This window comes from Chlorocebus sabaeus, chromosome 20 (genome assembly GCF_047675955.1).
Source record: "Chlorocebus sabaeus isolate Y175 chromosome 20, mChlSab1.0.hap1, whole genome shotgun sequence".
NCBI classification, from domain to species: Eukaryota; Metazoa; Chordata; class Mammalia; order Primates; family Cercopithecidae; genus Chlorocebus; species Chlorocebus sabaeus.
Window position 1 is genome coordinate 52,370,026 of NC_132923.1, and position 18,947 is coordinate 52,388,972.

Here is an 18,947-nt window from a genome sequence, read left to right on the forward strand (position 1 = left end):
GTAATGAGGTAAAAAAGAGCTCCCCCCAACCTGGCCACAAAAAACCAAAAACCTCAAAATCAGGAAGCAAAGATTAGCTTCAGTAATTTGTAACTTTGCTTTAAACCCCAGTATATCATTTTGCTTTAAATTTTTTACCCTTCTGAAGGCTTAAGAGAATGTTAAAACATCCAGAAACCTGGCCTCCATTTAAGTTATTAAAACTGTGCCAGACACTGGGAATCCAAGATTAATCTGGTGTAAAAATCAAGGGTTAGCCAATATTTACCAACCATTTTATTCCTCTCATGTTTTCTATGCAAATAGGAAAGTTAATCTGAATCTTGATTCCAACTTAATTATTCAGTTACGCAAAAACAAGGTAACTAAATTTAAGAAAACCTAAGCCATCAAAATAACTTTTATTTGTATTTTCTACATAAACACACAGTGGCAATTCATGGCATTTGGTAATCTGTCCAAACGTGAGAGGCTTATGAAATCAACAAATGCCATTTTGAAGAGAGTATTCTGTCAAAAATAAATTACCCAACTTCAAGATAGGCCTGTTCAGCAAAATCCGATATTACTCTCTCAGTACTTTTATAAATGGAATTTTCTTCTACTTGTATCCATTTCCCGGGGCTGAAAGTGGAAAGCGGGGGAGTGGAAGAAGAAAAGAAAACAAAAATATAATGAACAATTCAGGTAAAATAGTAAAAGTTAACGTCCCTAGAACTTTATAGGTAACGCACTGAAAAACTGGGTTTGTGTGAGACCCTGAATAGTCAGTCTTCGGTCTAATATAAAAGATGTTGGCAGTTACTTTGTGTGTGTGTGTGATGTTAAAATAAAATGTTACTAAGTGAAGTACCGCTTATACTAGATAGAAAAGGATGTTTTAGGCCAGGTGCGGTGGCTTACACCTGTAATCCCAGCACTTTGGGAGGCTGAGGCAGGCGGATCAGGAGATCACGACCATCCTGGCTAACACGTGAAACTGTCTCTACTAAAAATACAAAAAATTAGCCAGTGTGGTGGTGCACGCTTGTAATGCCAGCTACTCGGGAGGCTGAGGCAGGAGAATAGCTTGAACCCAGGAGGCGGAGGTTGCAGTGAGCAGAGATGGCGCCCCTGCACTCCAGCCTGGGCAACAGAGCTGAGACTCCATCTCAAAAAAAAAAAAAAAAAAAAAAGGATGTTTTAAAACATTGAAAGTTTTCATTGTTTTCATTTATGATTTAAGATGATGATCTCCAAACGTCTAAGAAAACTATTTAAGATGATCATCTCCAAACGTCTAAGAAAACTATCAGTAGTTCTCAAGAAACATGTAATAGAGTCACATATAACACAGGCTTATAAGCAGATTGCTGCTGGGCCCCACCCCCTAAGTTGCTGATCCAGTAGGTCTGCGGGCCAAAGAATTTTCATTCTTAACGGGTTCGTAGGTAATGGTGCTGGTACCACTTTGAGAACCACTGATGTTTATACTTCAGATGAACCACGGTTATTGTAGCCTTTTTTTTTTTTCAGGGGTATATGTGCAGGATGTGCAGGTTTGTTACATAGGTAAACATGTGCCATAGTGGTTTGCTGCACAGATCATTTTCATCACCTAGGTATTAAGCCCAGCATCCATTAGCTATTCCTGATGCTCTCCCACCCTCTTATCCCATACTTTAAAAATTACTTAGTTTTTTTTAAACAATAAGCACATACCTTATGGACCCATTCATACTCTCCATATTTAGAATCAAAGGTTCCTTTCTGAAGAGACCTTAATTTTAAGGTAAAACGTGGTCCAAGTTCCTGAATTCCCACTTTCTTTTCACTCCTGAATATGTATCTTCAAAGACAAAAAGAGTGAAATTAATCTGAATGAGCTATTGTTTAACATTATGACAGGGTTCAAAAGATAATTCATTTTATCTTGTATGATACTTGCTACAATATATTGGAAAATTAGTTCATGTTGAAAATATACTTCATGATTGAAGTCAAAGTTCAACAAATTTACCTTCCTCACCTGTGAAATCTGAAGAATATATAATCCCGTTGATTGTGGAATGTGGCAACCTGCCTTCCAATAAATTGAGGATTATGAGGGAAGAGAGATGCAAACATACGTCCAATTGAATGACCCAGCCGTGTTGTAAAATTATTCAGAATTATTTCAGGTATGTGTTCTGTGGGGTCCTTGCCTCTTCTCTAGAAAAATAATGAAAAATAAATATCACCATGAGCTAAGCTAATTGGCAATACCTCCCAATGCAATTTCAAATATCAAAATTTACATGACAAATTTGCCAAATTTATCGTTTTTTAGTGACAAACTATCACAGATAGCTTACCAAACCCATGAAATAAGACATATCTAAAATTATTTTAATATGCAGTAAATGCAACCAAAAAAAATATCCTATTAGAAAATCAATGTACTTCATAGTAATGAAGACTATTGCCTGCTGGCTGTAACTTCACCACAGTCTCCCAAGAAAACTGATAGATAAAAACTGTAATCAGGAGAAAAAATGCCTTTATTAAAATAAATTAGAGCTATAAGATACAGCATCTACTAATCAAATACTGTGAAGAGATCAATGCCAATCAAGGAATGTATAAAACTTACCTTAATTTCTTTACGAAGACGAACACTGCTCATTTTGAAATGAGCAGTTGGGCCATTTGGCAAGTGACTCAAAATAAGTCCATCTGTTCATAAAAGTTAAGAGAAACACATTGAACTCTGTAATCTCAACCTAATTGTTTAAATAACTGGTCCTCTACATCCAAAGGTCCCTAAAATCTGTACCCAAGTGAACAGGCAGATGTACAGATTCCTGTGAAGTGACATTTTCCTACCATATCAAAAGCTCAAAATCAGTCAAAATCTTCCAAGAAAATAGACTAGGGTAGTCCTTTTTTTCTCCTTTTACAATATAATAATCACCCTCAATAGGGTATGTTAAGGTACCCTAAAGTAGGTGAAAAAAAGCTCTTTAACTGACCACTACTCTTAGGAGTAAAATAGGATGGGATTCTACAATCATGTAACACTGCAAATACAGTATTTTACCTCCATGTTCTGAAGATGTATAACCCCAAAATGTCACTTTTACACATTTGTATGGTCAGAATATGCTGTCAACTTTGAATAACATCCCATGAGACCAGACTCCTAAACTTTCCTCTATGAAATTAAGGTTATTAGTATTTTGCAAGAGATCAGCCCTTACTTAGGATTACTGTACCACAAATTATAATCAACTAACCAATTAATAGCCATTCACTGATTGTCATTTCCCATAAATTGAGAATTATGCTAGACACGCTAAACTACAAATGAAATGTAAGACCACCTACCTACAACTAGCAGAACTAGCAGCCCAAGGACTCTAGAAGTCCTGGGTGCTGCAAACTAAGGTTGCAACCTATATAATGTTCTTCAAGTTTTTGTGGCACAAGCTGACCTTCACTTGAAACACCTTTACTTTTCATGAGTAATTCTTGGCTATTGCTTAATGGCATTACAAGAAGGCATATTAATGGCAATGGACAGGGCTTTCACTTTGTATTATGCTTTTCTAGTTTAGAAGAAATTTTCAAACACATTTCATCTGATGCAACAACTTAAATGGGCCAGAATCAGATGGTTTCAAGTCTATCTGCATATAATATATATCTTTCAAAGCAGATGTTGCCATCTTTTTACAATGGCATCAACACTCATTCCTCCAGATTAGAAGCTATGGTATCTTCAACTTCTCCCTCTCCCACTAAATCTTAACTGCTTTTACCTTCAGAATTTCCTCACTTAGCATCCTCTTTACCCTTACTGTCGTAGTGAGGTCCTCGAGATTTTCCACCTAGATTATTAAAGTAGTATTGTGGTTGGTCTGACCTTTTTCCTCACCATCTCAAGTACATCTCCTAATGCAGACTGTAAAATCAAGTCTGGACTTAGGCCTTGGTTCTATAAGTAACCAGCTATGGGATTTAGCTGTTTCATGATATCTGTACCATAGTTTCTCATGTGCTAAGTGAAAAACAAACTAGATACCTTCACAGTCTTGACAGCTGTAGCTAATTTCATACTACTCTCATCACAGACTCATCTACAGAAAGAAGACATTGGTATGAGATTCATAATGTGGCCACAAATTACCTTTTCAACCTATTTACCCTATGCCCACACCAAGCTGTTTCCTAACTGGTAGGCACTCGCAGTCTTATGTACTATATATGTTAATCCTAGCATGCATTTTTTGCTTCTGCTAATTTGAATACCTGCAACATTTTACTCATCTATTATGGTCTACTTCAAATGTCACCTTTTTATGCAGTCAGAATTAAGATCTAAATCTTCTCAGTTCTCACTGCTACCACAGCACTCATCACTTATTTGAGTTACAGTCAGGAAAACACCTTTCTTCCCAACTAATCTGCTAACACTTAGGTAGGGATGGGAATTTTTTTCTTTTTTTTGAGACAGTCTAACTCTGCAGTCCAGGCTGAAGTGCAATGGCACGACCATGGGTCACTGCAGCCTCAACCTCTCGGGCTCGAGTAATCTTCCCACCTCAACCTCCTGAGTAAATGGGACTACAGGCATGCCATCATGCCCAGCTAATTTTTGTAGAGACAGGGTTTTGCCATCTTGCCCAGGCTGGTCTCAAGCGATACACCTGCCTTAGCCTCCCAAAGTGCTGGGACTGCAGGCAGATTTTTCAGTAAACGTTTGAATTCTATCATTTTAAAAGATTCACCACAGGTTAAACTTCATGAAATATAGCCAAAAGTATTTATTAAGGGGTCTAGGAGATATAAAAGTCATTTCTTCCAACCCCCAAATCAAGGCTTAAATCCTTTCTAGAACATTCCCACTAAATTGTGGTGTCAAAAGCAAAGTACAAAATCCAAACTTACCAGTTTCTAAATAACTTCTTTTCCTGTGTACCTGCATTGTGCAAGAGGCTTTATTTACATTACTGCTAATCCCTAACACAAATCACGCAAAACAGGAGTCATCATGCCTATTTCAGTAATGAGGAAAAGAGGCTGAAGAGGGTCAAGTAAATTAGCCTAAGTAAATCACACCAAGGCAACTGCACATCTCAACCAGGGTGGGACTGCACCTAGCTTAAGCCCTTGGCTGACAGCTGCTCACATTTGGAAATGTACAGAGGCATTTTGTTTGTCAGGATGACTGAGGTGTTACTGGTATTTAGAATCCAAAGGCCAGGAATGCAAACCATCTTACAAGCTGCCAAGAGTGTAGCACAAATAATTACACTACCTCAAATGCCAGTAGTTCCCCATTTAGAAATAATGAATACAGGATGTAGGTCTGTAAAGATAAAGCTTACATGCTTCTCACTATATCACGTTTACTAAAATGACTACCACATGGCACTACCAGACACTATGCTTTATAAACATAATACGTTTAATGTGATCTTGTGGGAACTCTAAAGATAGTTATTATTTCCTACATTTAAAAAATGAGGAAACTGACTGGCTAAGAAACTTGACTAAAATCACAAAAGTAGCAAATAACGAAATCTGTATTTGATAAAACAGCTGCCCTGACTCAAAGCCACTAGTAGATTCCTACAGTTTAGACAGCTGATAAAGTTCTATTTTAGAATAAGTCAAAAAAGTATATCCCTTTACTTCCACCATTCAGCACTACTCTTTCATACAGTAGCCCCTCCAATGTCTTTAAAAAGATGCCATGTTCCTAGAATCTACTTTCCCACAGGCTAAATCCTGTTTTTTCAGCTTTTCCGCCATGTGTCATCATTAGGAGTTGTGATTTTTATTCCTGAACCCACGCTAAGTCTCCAGGAATCACCACTATTTTTTTTTTTTTTTGACAGTCTTGTCCTGTCACCCAGGCTGGAGTGCAGTGGGCACCATCTCAGCTCATGGCAACCTTTGCCTCGCGGGTTCGAGTAATTCTAGTGCCTCAGCCTCCCAAGTAGTTGGGATCACAGGCATGTGCCACCACGCCCAGCTAATTTTCGTATTTTTAGTAGAGATGCGATTTTGCCATGTTGGCCAGGCTGGTCTCAAACTCCTGACCTCAAGCAATCTGCTGGCCTAGGCCTCCCAAAGTGCTGGGACTACAGGTGTGAGCCACCACGCCCAGCCAGAAAATGTAAACTTTTTAAAGGCAATAGATGATATAGGTGAAATTTGTATGACCATATAAAACACCCTGGATAAAATAAGGATAGAACATTTATTGAATTGATGAATGCCTGCTTCTTAGCAGGGTTACTAACGGCCTCAAAGTGATGACAGTTGTTTTTTAACTGCCAAAAATAAAAAGAGGAAAACAGACCTTACCACTTTGTGGAGGCAGTTTAAAAAAAGAAAAAGAGGTAGCAACTACCTTAAAAACAAATTTTCTCTGGAGTAGTTAAGTATTCAAGAGATTTCAGATACTTTGATACATTAATCTGGTAAACCAAATTATAATATGGCCAACAAAACACATTACGAAGCTTGTTATAGTTTATTTTAGTTTCTGGAAAGCTACTAGAACAAGTGGATAAAGTAAGTTATATTGAAAACAATAAAAATCATAAAAGTTAGATTTTTAAAAAACAGTCTTTTAAGCCACTAATTTAAAAACAACAGTGTTCACTGATATTAGAAATAAAATGTTATTCTGGCACCACAGAAAGTTTTGTCCCTGTTTTTTTTTTTTTTGTAAATTCTTTATAATTTTATTTTAATGAAATTAAAAATCATAAAGATGACTCATTCAATTGGTCATCTTTAAAGCTACTGAATTCACAGCCATCATTCAATAAGTAAATAAAACAATAGCAACAATAACAACAAACCTACATATCCTTTATGAAGTCTCTTATCTCAATAGGAAGAAATACCTTGGGTTCAGGTGACACATTCATCTCAGATCTGAGACTCACAGAAAAGTTTAGACTGGAACAAACACATAACATGGGCCCAAGTCTCTACCTCAAAAACTGAATCCTGCAACACCACCTCTGGCAACGTAAAATCTAGCCATAACAAACCATATGCAGATCTCCAACTAGGTCAGCCCTTTCCTCCCTCTCTTTCCAAATGGTTGTCCCTCTGCACTGAGCGCTTTTCTCTGCCTCATTCCCCTGCTTCACCCTCGTCCATCTAGATCCAGCTTCAGCATCTCTTTCTACAGGAAGTCCTTCCTCCCAGGGCAGACTTTGTACCAATCACAGGGTCCCCACTCTATCCTGCATTTCTCTGTTTAATTGTACCATCCACACTATATTTTGTCAGTTTACATATCCATTTACTCCACCTATGAATTTCCTGAAGGTTGTCTCTTGTTTTATCTCTGCATCTTTTACTAAGGGTTAAAATAATCTCTTGGCTGTAGCATGTGCCTGATAAATGTTTGGTGACTACAAAGGAAAAATCAGTTTATAGATTCTTGGAAAGAGATATAATTTTCTGATAAAAAAATTATTTTCTGAAAGTTATAGGCAGTATTTCCTTATTCTTTTAAATATATTTTTAAGGGGGTTGAGGGAGAGGACAGGAAAACCTCCTTAAAAAAAAAAGGATACTTGGGGTTTTACGATCTTCATTAATAACAATCAGGTCTGTGAACTCTCTTGTGATGCACTGAGGAATAATTTTTTTCAGAGCCAGTCCTCTTCTGTAATAAACATGTGAGTTTGGTATAACTGTAGAGAGCTGTTCACAGAGTCGTACGGTTCTCTGCAAAACAAAATAACAAAAATTTTGAATAGTTTTTGAAAAAGAATAAAAATCTTATGTGGTACGTAAGGAAAGAAATAATGATTATTATGATTAATAGAAAGCAACACTGAGGAAAGCATGAAACTGCAACAGTGTCTCCTCTTTTATCAAAGGCTGATCATCCTAAAGCAGTGGTTCTCAATTAGGGGCAATTCTGCTCCATCAGGGGACACATTTGGCAATATCTGGAGACATTTTTGATGGTTATGACTGGTGGTAGTGGTAGTGGTGTGTGGTTGCTACTGGTACCTAATGCATAGAGGACAGGGAAGCTGGTAAACATCCTATAATGAACAGGATGGCTCATGATAACAAAGAATTCTCCAGCTAAAATGTTAACAACACTGAAGTTGAGAAATCCTATCCTGAAGAATCATATTTAGTAAACCTACATCATATCACCACTGCTACGTTTTATTTACTTATTCACAGGCATTCTTTAAGGCAGTTAACTAAAGGTTTAACTCTTCTGAACAGAGTACTTTAAACAGAACTAATAAGAAAATTACGAATTCAAGAACTAAATTAATCAATGTGTTTACCCCATGAGGTCTATCTGATGTTGTGATGAGAATCTTGGGAGAAGTCTGTTTGTTGAAGTAAGAAGCAAATTCATCTGTAGATTCATCATAAGCAACCTGAGAACAGAGAAGGAGGATAATTTTACATCAAACAAATACTCTACTGGGCCGGAATTCTAAAAGTAGCTTCAGCAGGACTGTTGAACACTGAGTACCTAGCTGATAGGGAATTTAAAGACAGACCAGGAAGGACTGCATTAATGGACACAGGAAGAGGATGGAGTGGATTTCTCCTGTGTAAAATACAAGTACAAAACTGAATAAAATTGCCAGAAATCACTTCAGGGCAGAAACTGAGATATGTTTACTCTTGAACTACTTTCATTTCCGTCATCAACTTGGTTGGTGAAAATAATAACTACAGAAAAAAAAAAAAAAAGAAACCCAAGCAAAAAAACTAATAAAATTACAAGAAGACAAATCTTCCATTAAGAGACACTCAGATTTAAACAATAATGAAAGTAGTACCTTTTAAAATTTGTGGAATATACCCAAGTAGACTCTTTCAGAGTCTTATGGCTATACCTGCTCACATTAGAAAATATACATATTGAGCAAATCAATAAATACAGAATCAACTCGAAGCAGAAAAAGTAATAAAGATAAAAGGAGATATAAATGAATCAAAAAACAAAGATTCAATAGGATCAAAGAAGTACTTAGAAAAGACTAAGAGAATAGATATCTTGGTAAAAACGGATTTAAAAAAGAAAAAGCCAAAATAAAATGAGGAATGAGAAGTGGACATTACTGTAGTCTCACTCATGAACATAGATATAATTAATTCTAAGCAAAGAATAAACCCAATTTGGTTATGATGTTTAATGCAATAAAAGAGAAAAGCCACATAATCACCTCAATATTTGCAAAGAAAACATCTAATAACATTCTACATTCATTCATGATAAACAAGACAAAAAATAGCCTAAGAATAAATAAAATTTACTTAACCCTTAACTCTTAATAATCTATCTTTAGTGACACAAATATTAATGATGATGCACTGGAAATATTCTTTTGAAAATCAGCAATGTGGCAAAGATGGCACTATTGATTTTTCTATTTATTTGACATTAAGCTAGAAGTTCTAGAAGGCACAAAAGAGGGAGAAAAACAGGTCAAAATAAGAAAACTGTCATTTGCAGAAATGATTATCTAAAACAGAAAAATGAAAACAATGTCCCAACAAATTAGAAATGAATTTAGGTAGGCTACTGGTTAGAAGATCACTACTCAAAAGTCCACTGCATTTTTATAAACTGGCAACCAAAACAATTTTCAAAGACATGCAGTTTACACCAACAAAAACCATAAGATACCCAGGAATAGCTCTAGGAAGATTTATGGGTCAACTTGCATGAAGAGAACTATGAAATTCATGAAATACGTTTCACTATTTAAAGCAGACTTCAAATATATATTATATATATACATATGTATCTCCAATTTGGAGGATATATATATCCCCAAACTGATCTGATTTTTGTGCCATTTATAATTTATATGGAGGAGCAAAGGCCTAGGAAAAGCCAAAACACATCTGAAGAGAGGGGATTTAGGGGCAGGAGTGAGAGAAGCATCTTGCCCTTACAGATATTAAGACTTATTATGAAGCTAATTAAGAAAGTATGATGCAGTGACAAACTGGCCAAGCAAATAGCCCAGAAAAAGACCAAGCATATATAGATATTTGACATATAACTTGGCATTACAATTCATTGTGGGGAAAGGCTGCACTACTCCAAAAATGGTACTGGATAAACTGTGTGTGTGTGTGTGCGTGCGTGTGCGTGTGCGTGTGTGTGTGTATGCAAAAGGACAGGCTGGGGTGAAAGGAAGGAAAGTAACTGGTTTCCATTCTCACACCAAACAGAAAACAATTCCTGACAATTAAGTAAATAAACATGAGAGACAACTCTTTAATTGTTTTAGAAAGAAAGAAAAAGTAACTTAGGATCACAGGAAAGAGAACAGTTTCTTAAATATGACATAAAAAGCTTTAAATGCTAAAAATTTCAAAAATTCAACTATATCAAGAACTTCTGGTCCTCATCCTCAAAAGACACCATAGAAAATAAAAAGAGAATCCATGAATTGGAAGATACCTTTAATATGTATAAAGGATTGGTATCCAAATTATATAGAGAAGTTCCACAAATGATCAAAATACACTACATGATAGAAAACTGGGCAAAAGACATGTTTTATCTCTAAAGAAAACAACTTATATTAAACGACGCTCAACATTAGAAAACAAGGAAATACAAATTCAAACCTCAATGAGACAGCCTTTTATCATTAGTCTGAACATACCAGGAGTTGGTTAGAATGTGGATGAGCAGGAACACAACAACTCTTGTACCACAAAAGTATAAAATGGTACAACCACTGCTTTGAAAAATATTTTGGTATAATCATGTAAAGTTAAACATTTACACATTCTCATGACTCAAAATTATCCTACTGTAGGTAAATATACTAGGGAAACCTTTATGTATACATACCCTCTATATGCCTGTTATCCCCAAATTTATTTCCAGTCAAGACCTCTTCCCTGAATTCCAAGCTCATATCCCAACTACCTGCATGACATCTCTTCTAAAAACTCTTAAGAGTCCTGAACTCTTTATTTCCCCTTAAATCTCCTTCACTCAGTCTTCCACATCTAGTCAATGACCATTTCATCCTTCTAATTTGCTCAGTCTAAAACCTTAATACCATCTTTGAATCCTCGATTTCTCTGAAATTCCACATCCAATTTGTCAGGAAATTGAAGCAGCTCTGATTTCAAAATATACCCAGGGGAAAAAATATTTAGAATCAGATCAATTCTCACCCCTTTCATCGTAACTACCCTGGCCCAGGTCATGATGAAAGCCCATCATTTCTTTCTTGGATTTGTTTAGTAGCTTCCTAATTATTCTACTTACCTCTCCAGTTATATTCTCAGTAAAGCAGCTAACTACTTTTAAAAATTAAGTCTGATCACATCATTCTTCTATTCAACCCATCCAGTGGCTCCTCATTTCACTAAGTATAAAACCAAAGTCCTCATACTGGCCAACAAAGTCACTGATCTGGTCTTTTCTCTTCATCATACTTTCCTAGGACCTCTTCTACAATCCTCTCCCTTTATTTGCTTAATTTCAGCCACAATGGCCTTCTTGTTATTCTTAAAAAGCATATTCGATACACTCCTGCCTTGGAGCTTGTGCACTGGGTGTTCTCTCTGGGGTTCCTTTTGCCCAAGGATGGCTAAATTTCCTCACATCCTTCAAGTCTTTGCTAAAAGGTCAATTTCTCAATAAAGCCCACCCTGACTATCCTGTATAAAAAATCACTACACAGTAGAAAAATGGGCAAGAGACACAATCAATTGATCAAAGGGGAAAAAATATGAAAAGATGTTCAACCTCATTCAAAATGAGAACTGCAAATTAAAACTATAGTGATATACAATTTCTCACTTATCAAACTGGAAAAAATGATCTACAATGAGTGTAAGTTGAGGAGTAACATTCAAGTATCTCCTCCCCAAATACTTATTAATTATCATACAAAGGGAAAAACATTAAATTCAGAGTGAAGAAACCTGGCAGGCACCACTTTAACCAAGTGATCAAGGTAAACATAACCAGTAGGAGAAAATCATCAAGTGACTCTTGATAAGAAGTACTGAAAAAGGACTTAACATAACGTTCATGGCAGAGGTCGAGCCTCCCTAATTAAAAAACCCAAAACCTGAAATATTCCAAAATTCAAAACTTTTTGATAAAGCACCAACATGGCACCACAAGTGGGGAATTCCACACCTGACCTCATGTGATGGGGTCACAGTCAAAAGTCTGTTTCATGCACAGAATCATTAAAAATATTGTATAAAAGTTACCTTTAGGCCGGATGGGGTGGCTCATGCCTGTAATCCTAACACTTTGGGAGGCCAAGGTGGGAGGATCGCCTGAGCTCAGGAGTTCAAGACCAGCCTGGGCAACATGGTGAAACCCTATCTCTACTAAAATACAAAAAATTAGCTGGGCATGGTGGCGTGAGCCTCTAGTCCCAGCTATTCTGGAGGCAGAATTGCTTGAACTACGGAGGCAGAGGTTGCAGTGGGCAGAGACTGCACCACTGCACTCCAGCCTGGGCAACAGAGCAAGACTCCATCACCAAAAATAAAAAAAGTTACCTTTAGGCTATGTGCATAAGATGTATACAAAACATAAATAAATGCTCTGTTCAGACTTGGGTCCAATCATCAAGATACCTCAATATCTATCACAAATATTCCAAAATCTGAAATCCAAAAAGACTTCTGGTCCGGCCGGGTGTGGTGGCTCATGCCTGTAATCCCAGCACTTTGGGAGGCTGAGGCGGGTGGATCATGAGGTTAGGAGTTTGAGACCAGCCTGGCCAATATGGTGAAACCCTGTCTCTACTAAAAATACAAAAATTAGCTGGGTGCCTGTAATCCTACCTATTTGGGAGGCTGAGGCAGGAGAACTGCTTGAACCTGGGAGACAGAGGTTGCAGTGAGCTGAGATCGTGCCACTGCACTTCAGCCTGGGTAACAGAGGAAATCTCCATCTCGGAGAAAAAAAAATCAAAAAACACTTCTGGTCCCAGGCATTTCAGGCAAGGGACACTCAACCTGTATTTCTGTCAAAAGTACATAAACTGAATATAATCAGAGGAAACCACAAGCGAACTCATATTAAGGTACATTCTACAGAATATCTGGTCTGTACTATTCAAAAAATCTCAATGTCACAAAAAAGCAAACGACTGAGAAACTGTTCTAAATTTAAGGAAATTAAAGGTAATTACAATGGAACGTATGACCTGGGACTTGACTTTTGCTAGAAAGGACATTATTGGAACAGCTAGTGACATCTGAGTAAGATCTATAGAACAGATAATAATGTATACCAGTGTTAACTGTCTGATTTTGCTAAGTGTGCTAATAAACAAAATGAGATACAAAGGAATAAAGGGGCACCATGTCTGCCACTTACTCTCATTTAAGAGGGAATATTTAGGAAGTCTGGGTGAAGGGTATGTACAAATTCCTACTTTTCTATGAAGTCTGAAATGTCAAAATAAATTAAAATGCATACACACACAAACACCTTACTTACATAAAATTGCAAACCCTCTCTACTCCAGTAGTCGTGAATCTCCTTTATCCTGTTTTCCTTTAGTAACCTATCACTGGCTAACATATGTCTAACTTATTTATTTCATTATGTTGACTGTTTGTCTCCCTTCCTAGAATGTAAGCTCTGGGTGGGTAGAAGTTGTGTGTGTGTGTGAGTATTCTGTGTACTGATGGATCTCAAATTCCTAAAACGGATCCCAATACAGTGCAGGTGAATCCATAAACATTTGCTGAAAGAAGGACAGAAATCAGTGAATGACTATACCAGGAGATATGTGAAAGAGCGTTAATAGCAGCACTGTTGCAAAGCAAACAGGCATTCCAAACCAAGTTTCCTTTACGAAACTTTTAAAAATATAGTTTTAAAATCTTGCTTCTTTTACTGCACTGTTGCAAACTATCTAAGGAGAATGTGCAAAGTTAAAGATTATCTTGAAACTAAGATTTATGAGAATACAAAAAATAGCATCAAATGTTATTCTTAGGTATCAAAATGTCTAATAAATACTGCAAAAGTCTATAGTACGAGGAATTCTTTTAAAAACTACCACGCCAGGCGCGGTGGCTCACGCCTGTAATCCCAGCACTTTTGGAGGCCAAGATGGGCGGATCACCTGTGGTCAGGAGTTCGAGGCCAGCCTGGCCAACACGGTGAAACCCCATCTGTACTAAAAATACAAAAATTCGCCAGGCGTGGTGGCAGGTGCCTGTAATTCCATCTACTCAGGAGGTTAAGGCAGAGGGTGCAGTGAGCCGAGATCACACCACTGCACTCCAGCGTGGGTGACAGAGCAAGACTCTGTCTCAACAAAATAAAAAACAAAAACAAAAAAACCCATCCAAAATACTAGTCAGGGATTATATGACAAATGTAAAAGTTTACCTAGACATAAAATAGATTACTAGAAAGTAAATATTTACTTAATTTGTCTATAGCATTATTGGGAAATCAATTATGAAATAATCTACACCAAATAATAAGATAATATGCCAGCATTTTAGCTGAACCAGTCCATTATACAACTTCGCCAGCCAGCACTTTAAATATCAACATAAAAATATATAATTTATCAATTATGTGTGATCATTCAAACTAATTAAGACTTCTAACATTACCTCTTCATCATTAGGGTCTACCGTGGTTTCATCATACACTCGCTGGTTGTCAATGGTCTTGGGTACAGGCTTTGGTGGAGCCTAAGTAAAAGAGAAAGGATTACATTTTAGAAGGATTTTACATTAATTATATTACGGTTGGAGAAAAACAACAGAAAGCTACAAATAATCCCAAACTCAATCTGTTCCTCAGATCAATTCACTTCTATTGCTACATCAATCCTAATAACAATATTGAATAAGAGGCTTTTTTTTTTTTTTTAAACAATCTGGACAGAGACACACACATACTAGAAGAATGGCCAACACTGAATGAAACGGCTTAAAATTGTGCAGAAATAACAAGGAGAAGAAATAGGGATCGAGATAATTATCTATTAGGGGAAAACATATCAAACAGGAGAAAAATAAAAGAAAAAAATAGGCCGGGCACGGTGGTTCATGCCTGTAATCCCAGCACTTCTGGGAGGCCGAGGCGGGCGGATCACGAGGTCAGGAGATCGAGACCATCCTGGCTAACACGCTGAAACCCCGTCTCTACTAAAAAATACAAAAAATTAGCCGGGCGTAGTGGTGGGCCCCTGTAGTCCCAGCTACTCGGGAGGCTGAGGCAGGAGAATGGTGTGAACCCGGGAGGCGGAGCTTGCAGTGAGCCGAGATCATGCCACTGCACTCCAGCACTCTAGCCTGGGCGACAGCACGAGACTCCACCTCAAACAAAAAAAAAAAAAAAAAAAAAAAGGAAAAAATAACAAATGACATCTGTACATGACTGTTCCAATACTTTCGGGAAGCTACTCAGAAATATTTAATAAAAGTCTAGTTGTTATCCGTTGACCTAGTAATTTTACTTTGGGGTATTTATGTTCAGGAATGTAAATGGGGGAAAAATTTATACAAAGAAATATGTAGTATCCCTATTTATAATGAAAATAAACAGCAAACAGGGCAAATGTTCAACATCAAGGTAATGACTAAACATACTATAGTACATCAATATTATGGAATACTGTTAGGATCAGCAATCATGCATACTCAGCTTAGACCAAGAAATGGTGTAAATGAACTGTTAAAAAGTAGAGCACAGAATTGTAAGAGTACATTAAAACCAATTCAAAATATACATACACTAGCAGAGCTATGAAGAAAACATAAACTGAAACTATTTAGCATTTATTACTCTATGAAACAAATATTACATTTTAATTATTTTTTTAAAGGAAGCAGTTTTAAGAAGTCATCTTTTATCTCAAAAAGCAAGAATGGTGGTATTTTCAAATGGTGATCATAACATTAATTTGCTGTAATAGACTGATTACTAAAGAGTTAAAAAGAGACTAACATGCTTGACATACTAGGATACTGCAGGTCAAAACAGTCTACTACTGACAATTTTCTATGGTTCAACCTAATACTCTTCAAAGAATGCATGAAATAGTAGTTTAGTTTGTATACAGTCTTTACATTTTTTTCCCTTCCTCAAACACCCTTATTTGGTAACTTACTTGATATCTTAAGAAATGGGAGGGGAGACATGAATGTTTTCAAAATTTTGCAAAAATAAATCATAACCTAGGAGTAACTATAAATACACTGAAAATAAAGATAACTTAGCTATGCAATAATGTATGAGTATTTAGTAGTCTAAAAATTTTTTTCAATAAAGATTTCACTTCTTATGAGTACCACAAATATAGCCAAATTCTTTCTTGATGCATTATCCATTCTTTTCTTTGCCATAATCCTCACCCTCCTCCCACTCCCCATTCTCACTTTTCACAGGTTCATATCCTCTGTACCAGCTCTAAAGCTTAACACATCCTTATCACCCTACTCCAGAAGAGGCTCTGTCCTGCCTTTCCCCAGCCTTGCGTAACGAAAAACCTTTGCTTCACATCACAAGAGCCAAGCTCCAGGCCTAACGTGAGGAGCTTCCCCAGGTTGTGTTGACCTCTCAAACACAAAGTTACATGCAAAACACCACCACTGTGTTACTGTATAGGTACACAAACATACATAGTAAAGGTAAAAGAAATGCATGGAAAAAATAATCAAAAATTTCACGAGTGGTTATCTATGGAGGGAAAAGCAATTATGAAGAAGCAGACAAGGGGCTTCCAACATTCTTTGCTAATGCATTATTTCTTAAGCTGGGTAAATGATACAAAGAGGTTTATTATATTACTTTTGTATTTCTTCATACATATGAAATATGTAATAATAAATTTTAAAAGAAAGTAATTCAACTTAAATATCAGGAAGGATCCCCTAATATAAGACAGAAAACAAACAGCTAAGAATTTTATTTACCTTATCGCCAAGAGCCTCTCTTTCTTTTTTAAGTTTTTTCTTAGCTGCCAACTTTTCCTAAAGGGTGAAAAAAAAGAGAACAATATTGAGAAACAACCAGTTATATCACAAACACATACTCAAACTACAAATTACTAATGCTATGGATACTCGAACTGGGCGATCTTTGTAATCTATTGAAATAAGCATCTGGACATGGATTTTTCTACCTAAATTACTGTAAGTCAAATGAGCTGGCCAATTAATAAGATTTCTTTAACAAAGACCTTGATTCTTTTAAAAAAATCTAAACTGGCAAGTTTGAACATTTAAAATTTGACTAGCTTAATCTTTTTCCATAAAGTCTCAAATTAATTAAAGTACAAAATGTGGTTTCCGTTGTGTTTTGCCTAACTGGTTGCATCCTAAAGACGACCACGGTTATGCTCCTTGCTTCTCTCGAAAAGCACTAAAAATAGGAATGGGAGATGAGTTTTCAGGTTGTTTTTCATAAAACCATCACCAATATTTACGTATTTTATCATCAAAATATACTTTTAAAATTTAGTAAGAGCTTGCAAGGTGGATTAAGATTATCTGTATTTGTACTGTCAATCTATATATTCTCCTGGAGATTTCTAGATAGAAGGGTTGACAAAATAAAAAATATTATTTTTTTTCCAGCACCTACTGATCCTCAATCCACCAGGTTTCAGATTAGAAATCATAGCTCCAGTAAATCTTCTAGGACATCCCTCCCCAATACGTACATACCAGAATGAGTTAAATGCCCCTTGTATGTACTCAAACAGCACCTTGACACTGAACATGAGTAAGAACCAGTCCCGGGCCTCAGAAGGGCCGGTAAGAGGAGGCAGACACGTAATAAGAATATTGTGTGAACTTCCATGATGTGCAAGAATAAGCAAACGTTTTCTTCCAATTGCAATTTAACCAGAAATGGGGACTGCGACCTTGGCAAACCGTTTAAACTCCTTTACGTTTCAGTTTGTTTACCTACCAGAAACGTATAACGATAAGGCTTAAAGAACAAATACAATTACCAGAAACTTTACAGTACTAATTTCGGTAAAGAGCTGCTGCAGGAATCAGAGAAGCAATATTTTGGATTTATTACGTATTGCCTCCATTTCAGATTCTGCAAATTAACCAACGCTGCCTAGATGGGCCAAAGGACTGAGACTTTTGCGTTCTGGGCCAGGAGGGCGTAGTTTTCACTACTAAGCCAAGAGGCCTTCCAGCTTTCCTTGTGAATCCAGCATCCTAGGAAACAGCCTATCAAGAAAATCTTCCACCCTGATGCTCAGGCAAAAGGCTGAACCGAGAGTCTCCAAACCACGGCGAGGAAACCAGAACACGTGGGCCGCGGTACCACCCTTCCTACCGAGCCACAGAGTACACTTTGAGACCAGCAGACATACACATCTATGCACCCCGCGACCGCCCTAAGCGTCAGGAACATCGCGCAAGCGCCCGGCAGCTCCCGCCCCTCGCGTACCTTCCGCTGCTGTTGTTTCCACCGCGTGAACATTAAGTGTCGCCGCTGTTTGTTTTTAATCTCCGAAATGCTAAAGCCTGGCGGAAAAGCAGCCGCTTTCGGGGGTTGGACCCCGCTTTCCGTCGCCCCATCCCCAGCGCCTGCAGCCTCCCGAATTTCTTCGACAGCGGCTTTCCGTTTCAGGCTTTTCTTCCAGCTGCTGCTGCTATTTTCCCCGGCTTTCGCCATGGTGTCGGCTCCTTTGCTTCCGTACGGAAACGGAAACAGCGTTCCCCTGTGACCCCGTTCCTTAACCTTTTACTTCCGGGGTCACAAAGTATTTAAAACCGTAGACGGCTTTTGTGAGTTTTAGCCATTTAAGAAAATAGTAAAGCTGAGGCTTGAGGAAACTTTAGGCAGTTTGCCCAGCTGTATAAAGAGTGAGATGATGAGTTTGGGCACTCCTTGCACATCAATGTGCCCAGCCCTCAAAATAATGGAACAATAACAACAAAAACCGTGCCCGGATTAGTTTATGTTTTACGTG

At 37.3% G+C, this 18,947-nt stretch overlaps 1 protein-coding gene across 1 annotated transcript; it reads right to left on the minus strand.

Annotated features, from left to right (window-relative positions):
* Positions 1-370: 370 nt before the first annotated feature.
* On the minus strand, positions 371-18,695 carry RPF1 (ribosome production factor 1 homolog). The gene is made up of 9 exons (XM_038002291.2): positions 18,422-18,695; positions 16,924-16,980; positions 14,614-14,694; positions 8,304-8,399; positions 7,566-7,719; positions 2,612-2,694; positions 2,009-2,190; positions 1,702-1,828; positions 371-624 (listed from the first exon to the last, which is right to left on the minus strand). The coding sequence occupies exons 1-9, from the start codon at positions 18,647-18,649 to the stop codon at positions 583-585; spliced, it is 1,050 nt and encodes a 349-aa protein (XP_037858219.2). The 5' UTR covers positions 18,650-18,695; the 3' UTR covers positions 371-582.
* Between the last annotated feature and the right edge of the window lie 252 nt (positions 18,696-18,947).

What these genes read in the sequence shown, in the direction of transcription:
- RPF1 (XM_038002291.2), bottom strand. Translation starts at nt 18,649, where the DNA reads ATGGCGAAAGCCGGGGAAAATAGCAGCAGCAGCTGGAAGAAAAGCCTG. An exon ending in TAGACCCTAATGATGAAGAG is followed by an intron (nt 8,400 to 14,613) that starts GTAATGTTAGAA and finishes CTCTGTTCTCAG; the next exon opens with GTTGCTTATGATGAATCTAC. An exon ending in AGTATGAATGGGTCCATAAG is followed by an intron (nt 625 to 1,701) that starts GTATGTGCTTAT and finishes TTCCACTTTCAG; the next exon opens with CCCCGGGAAATGGATACAAG.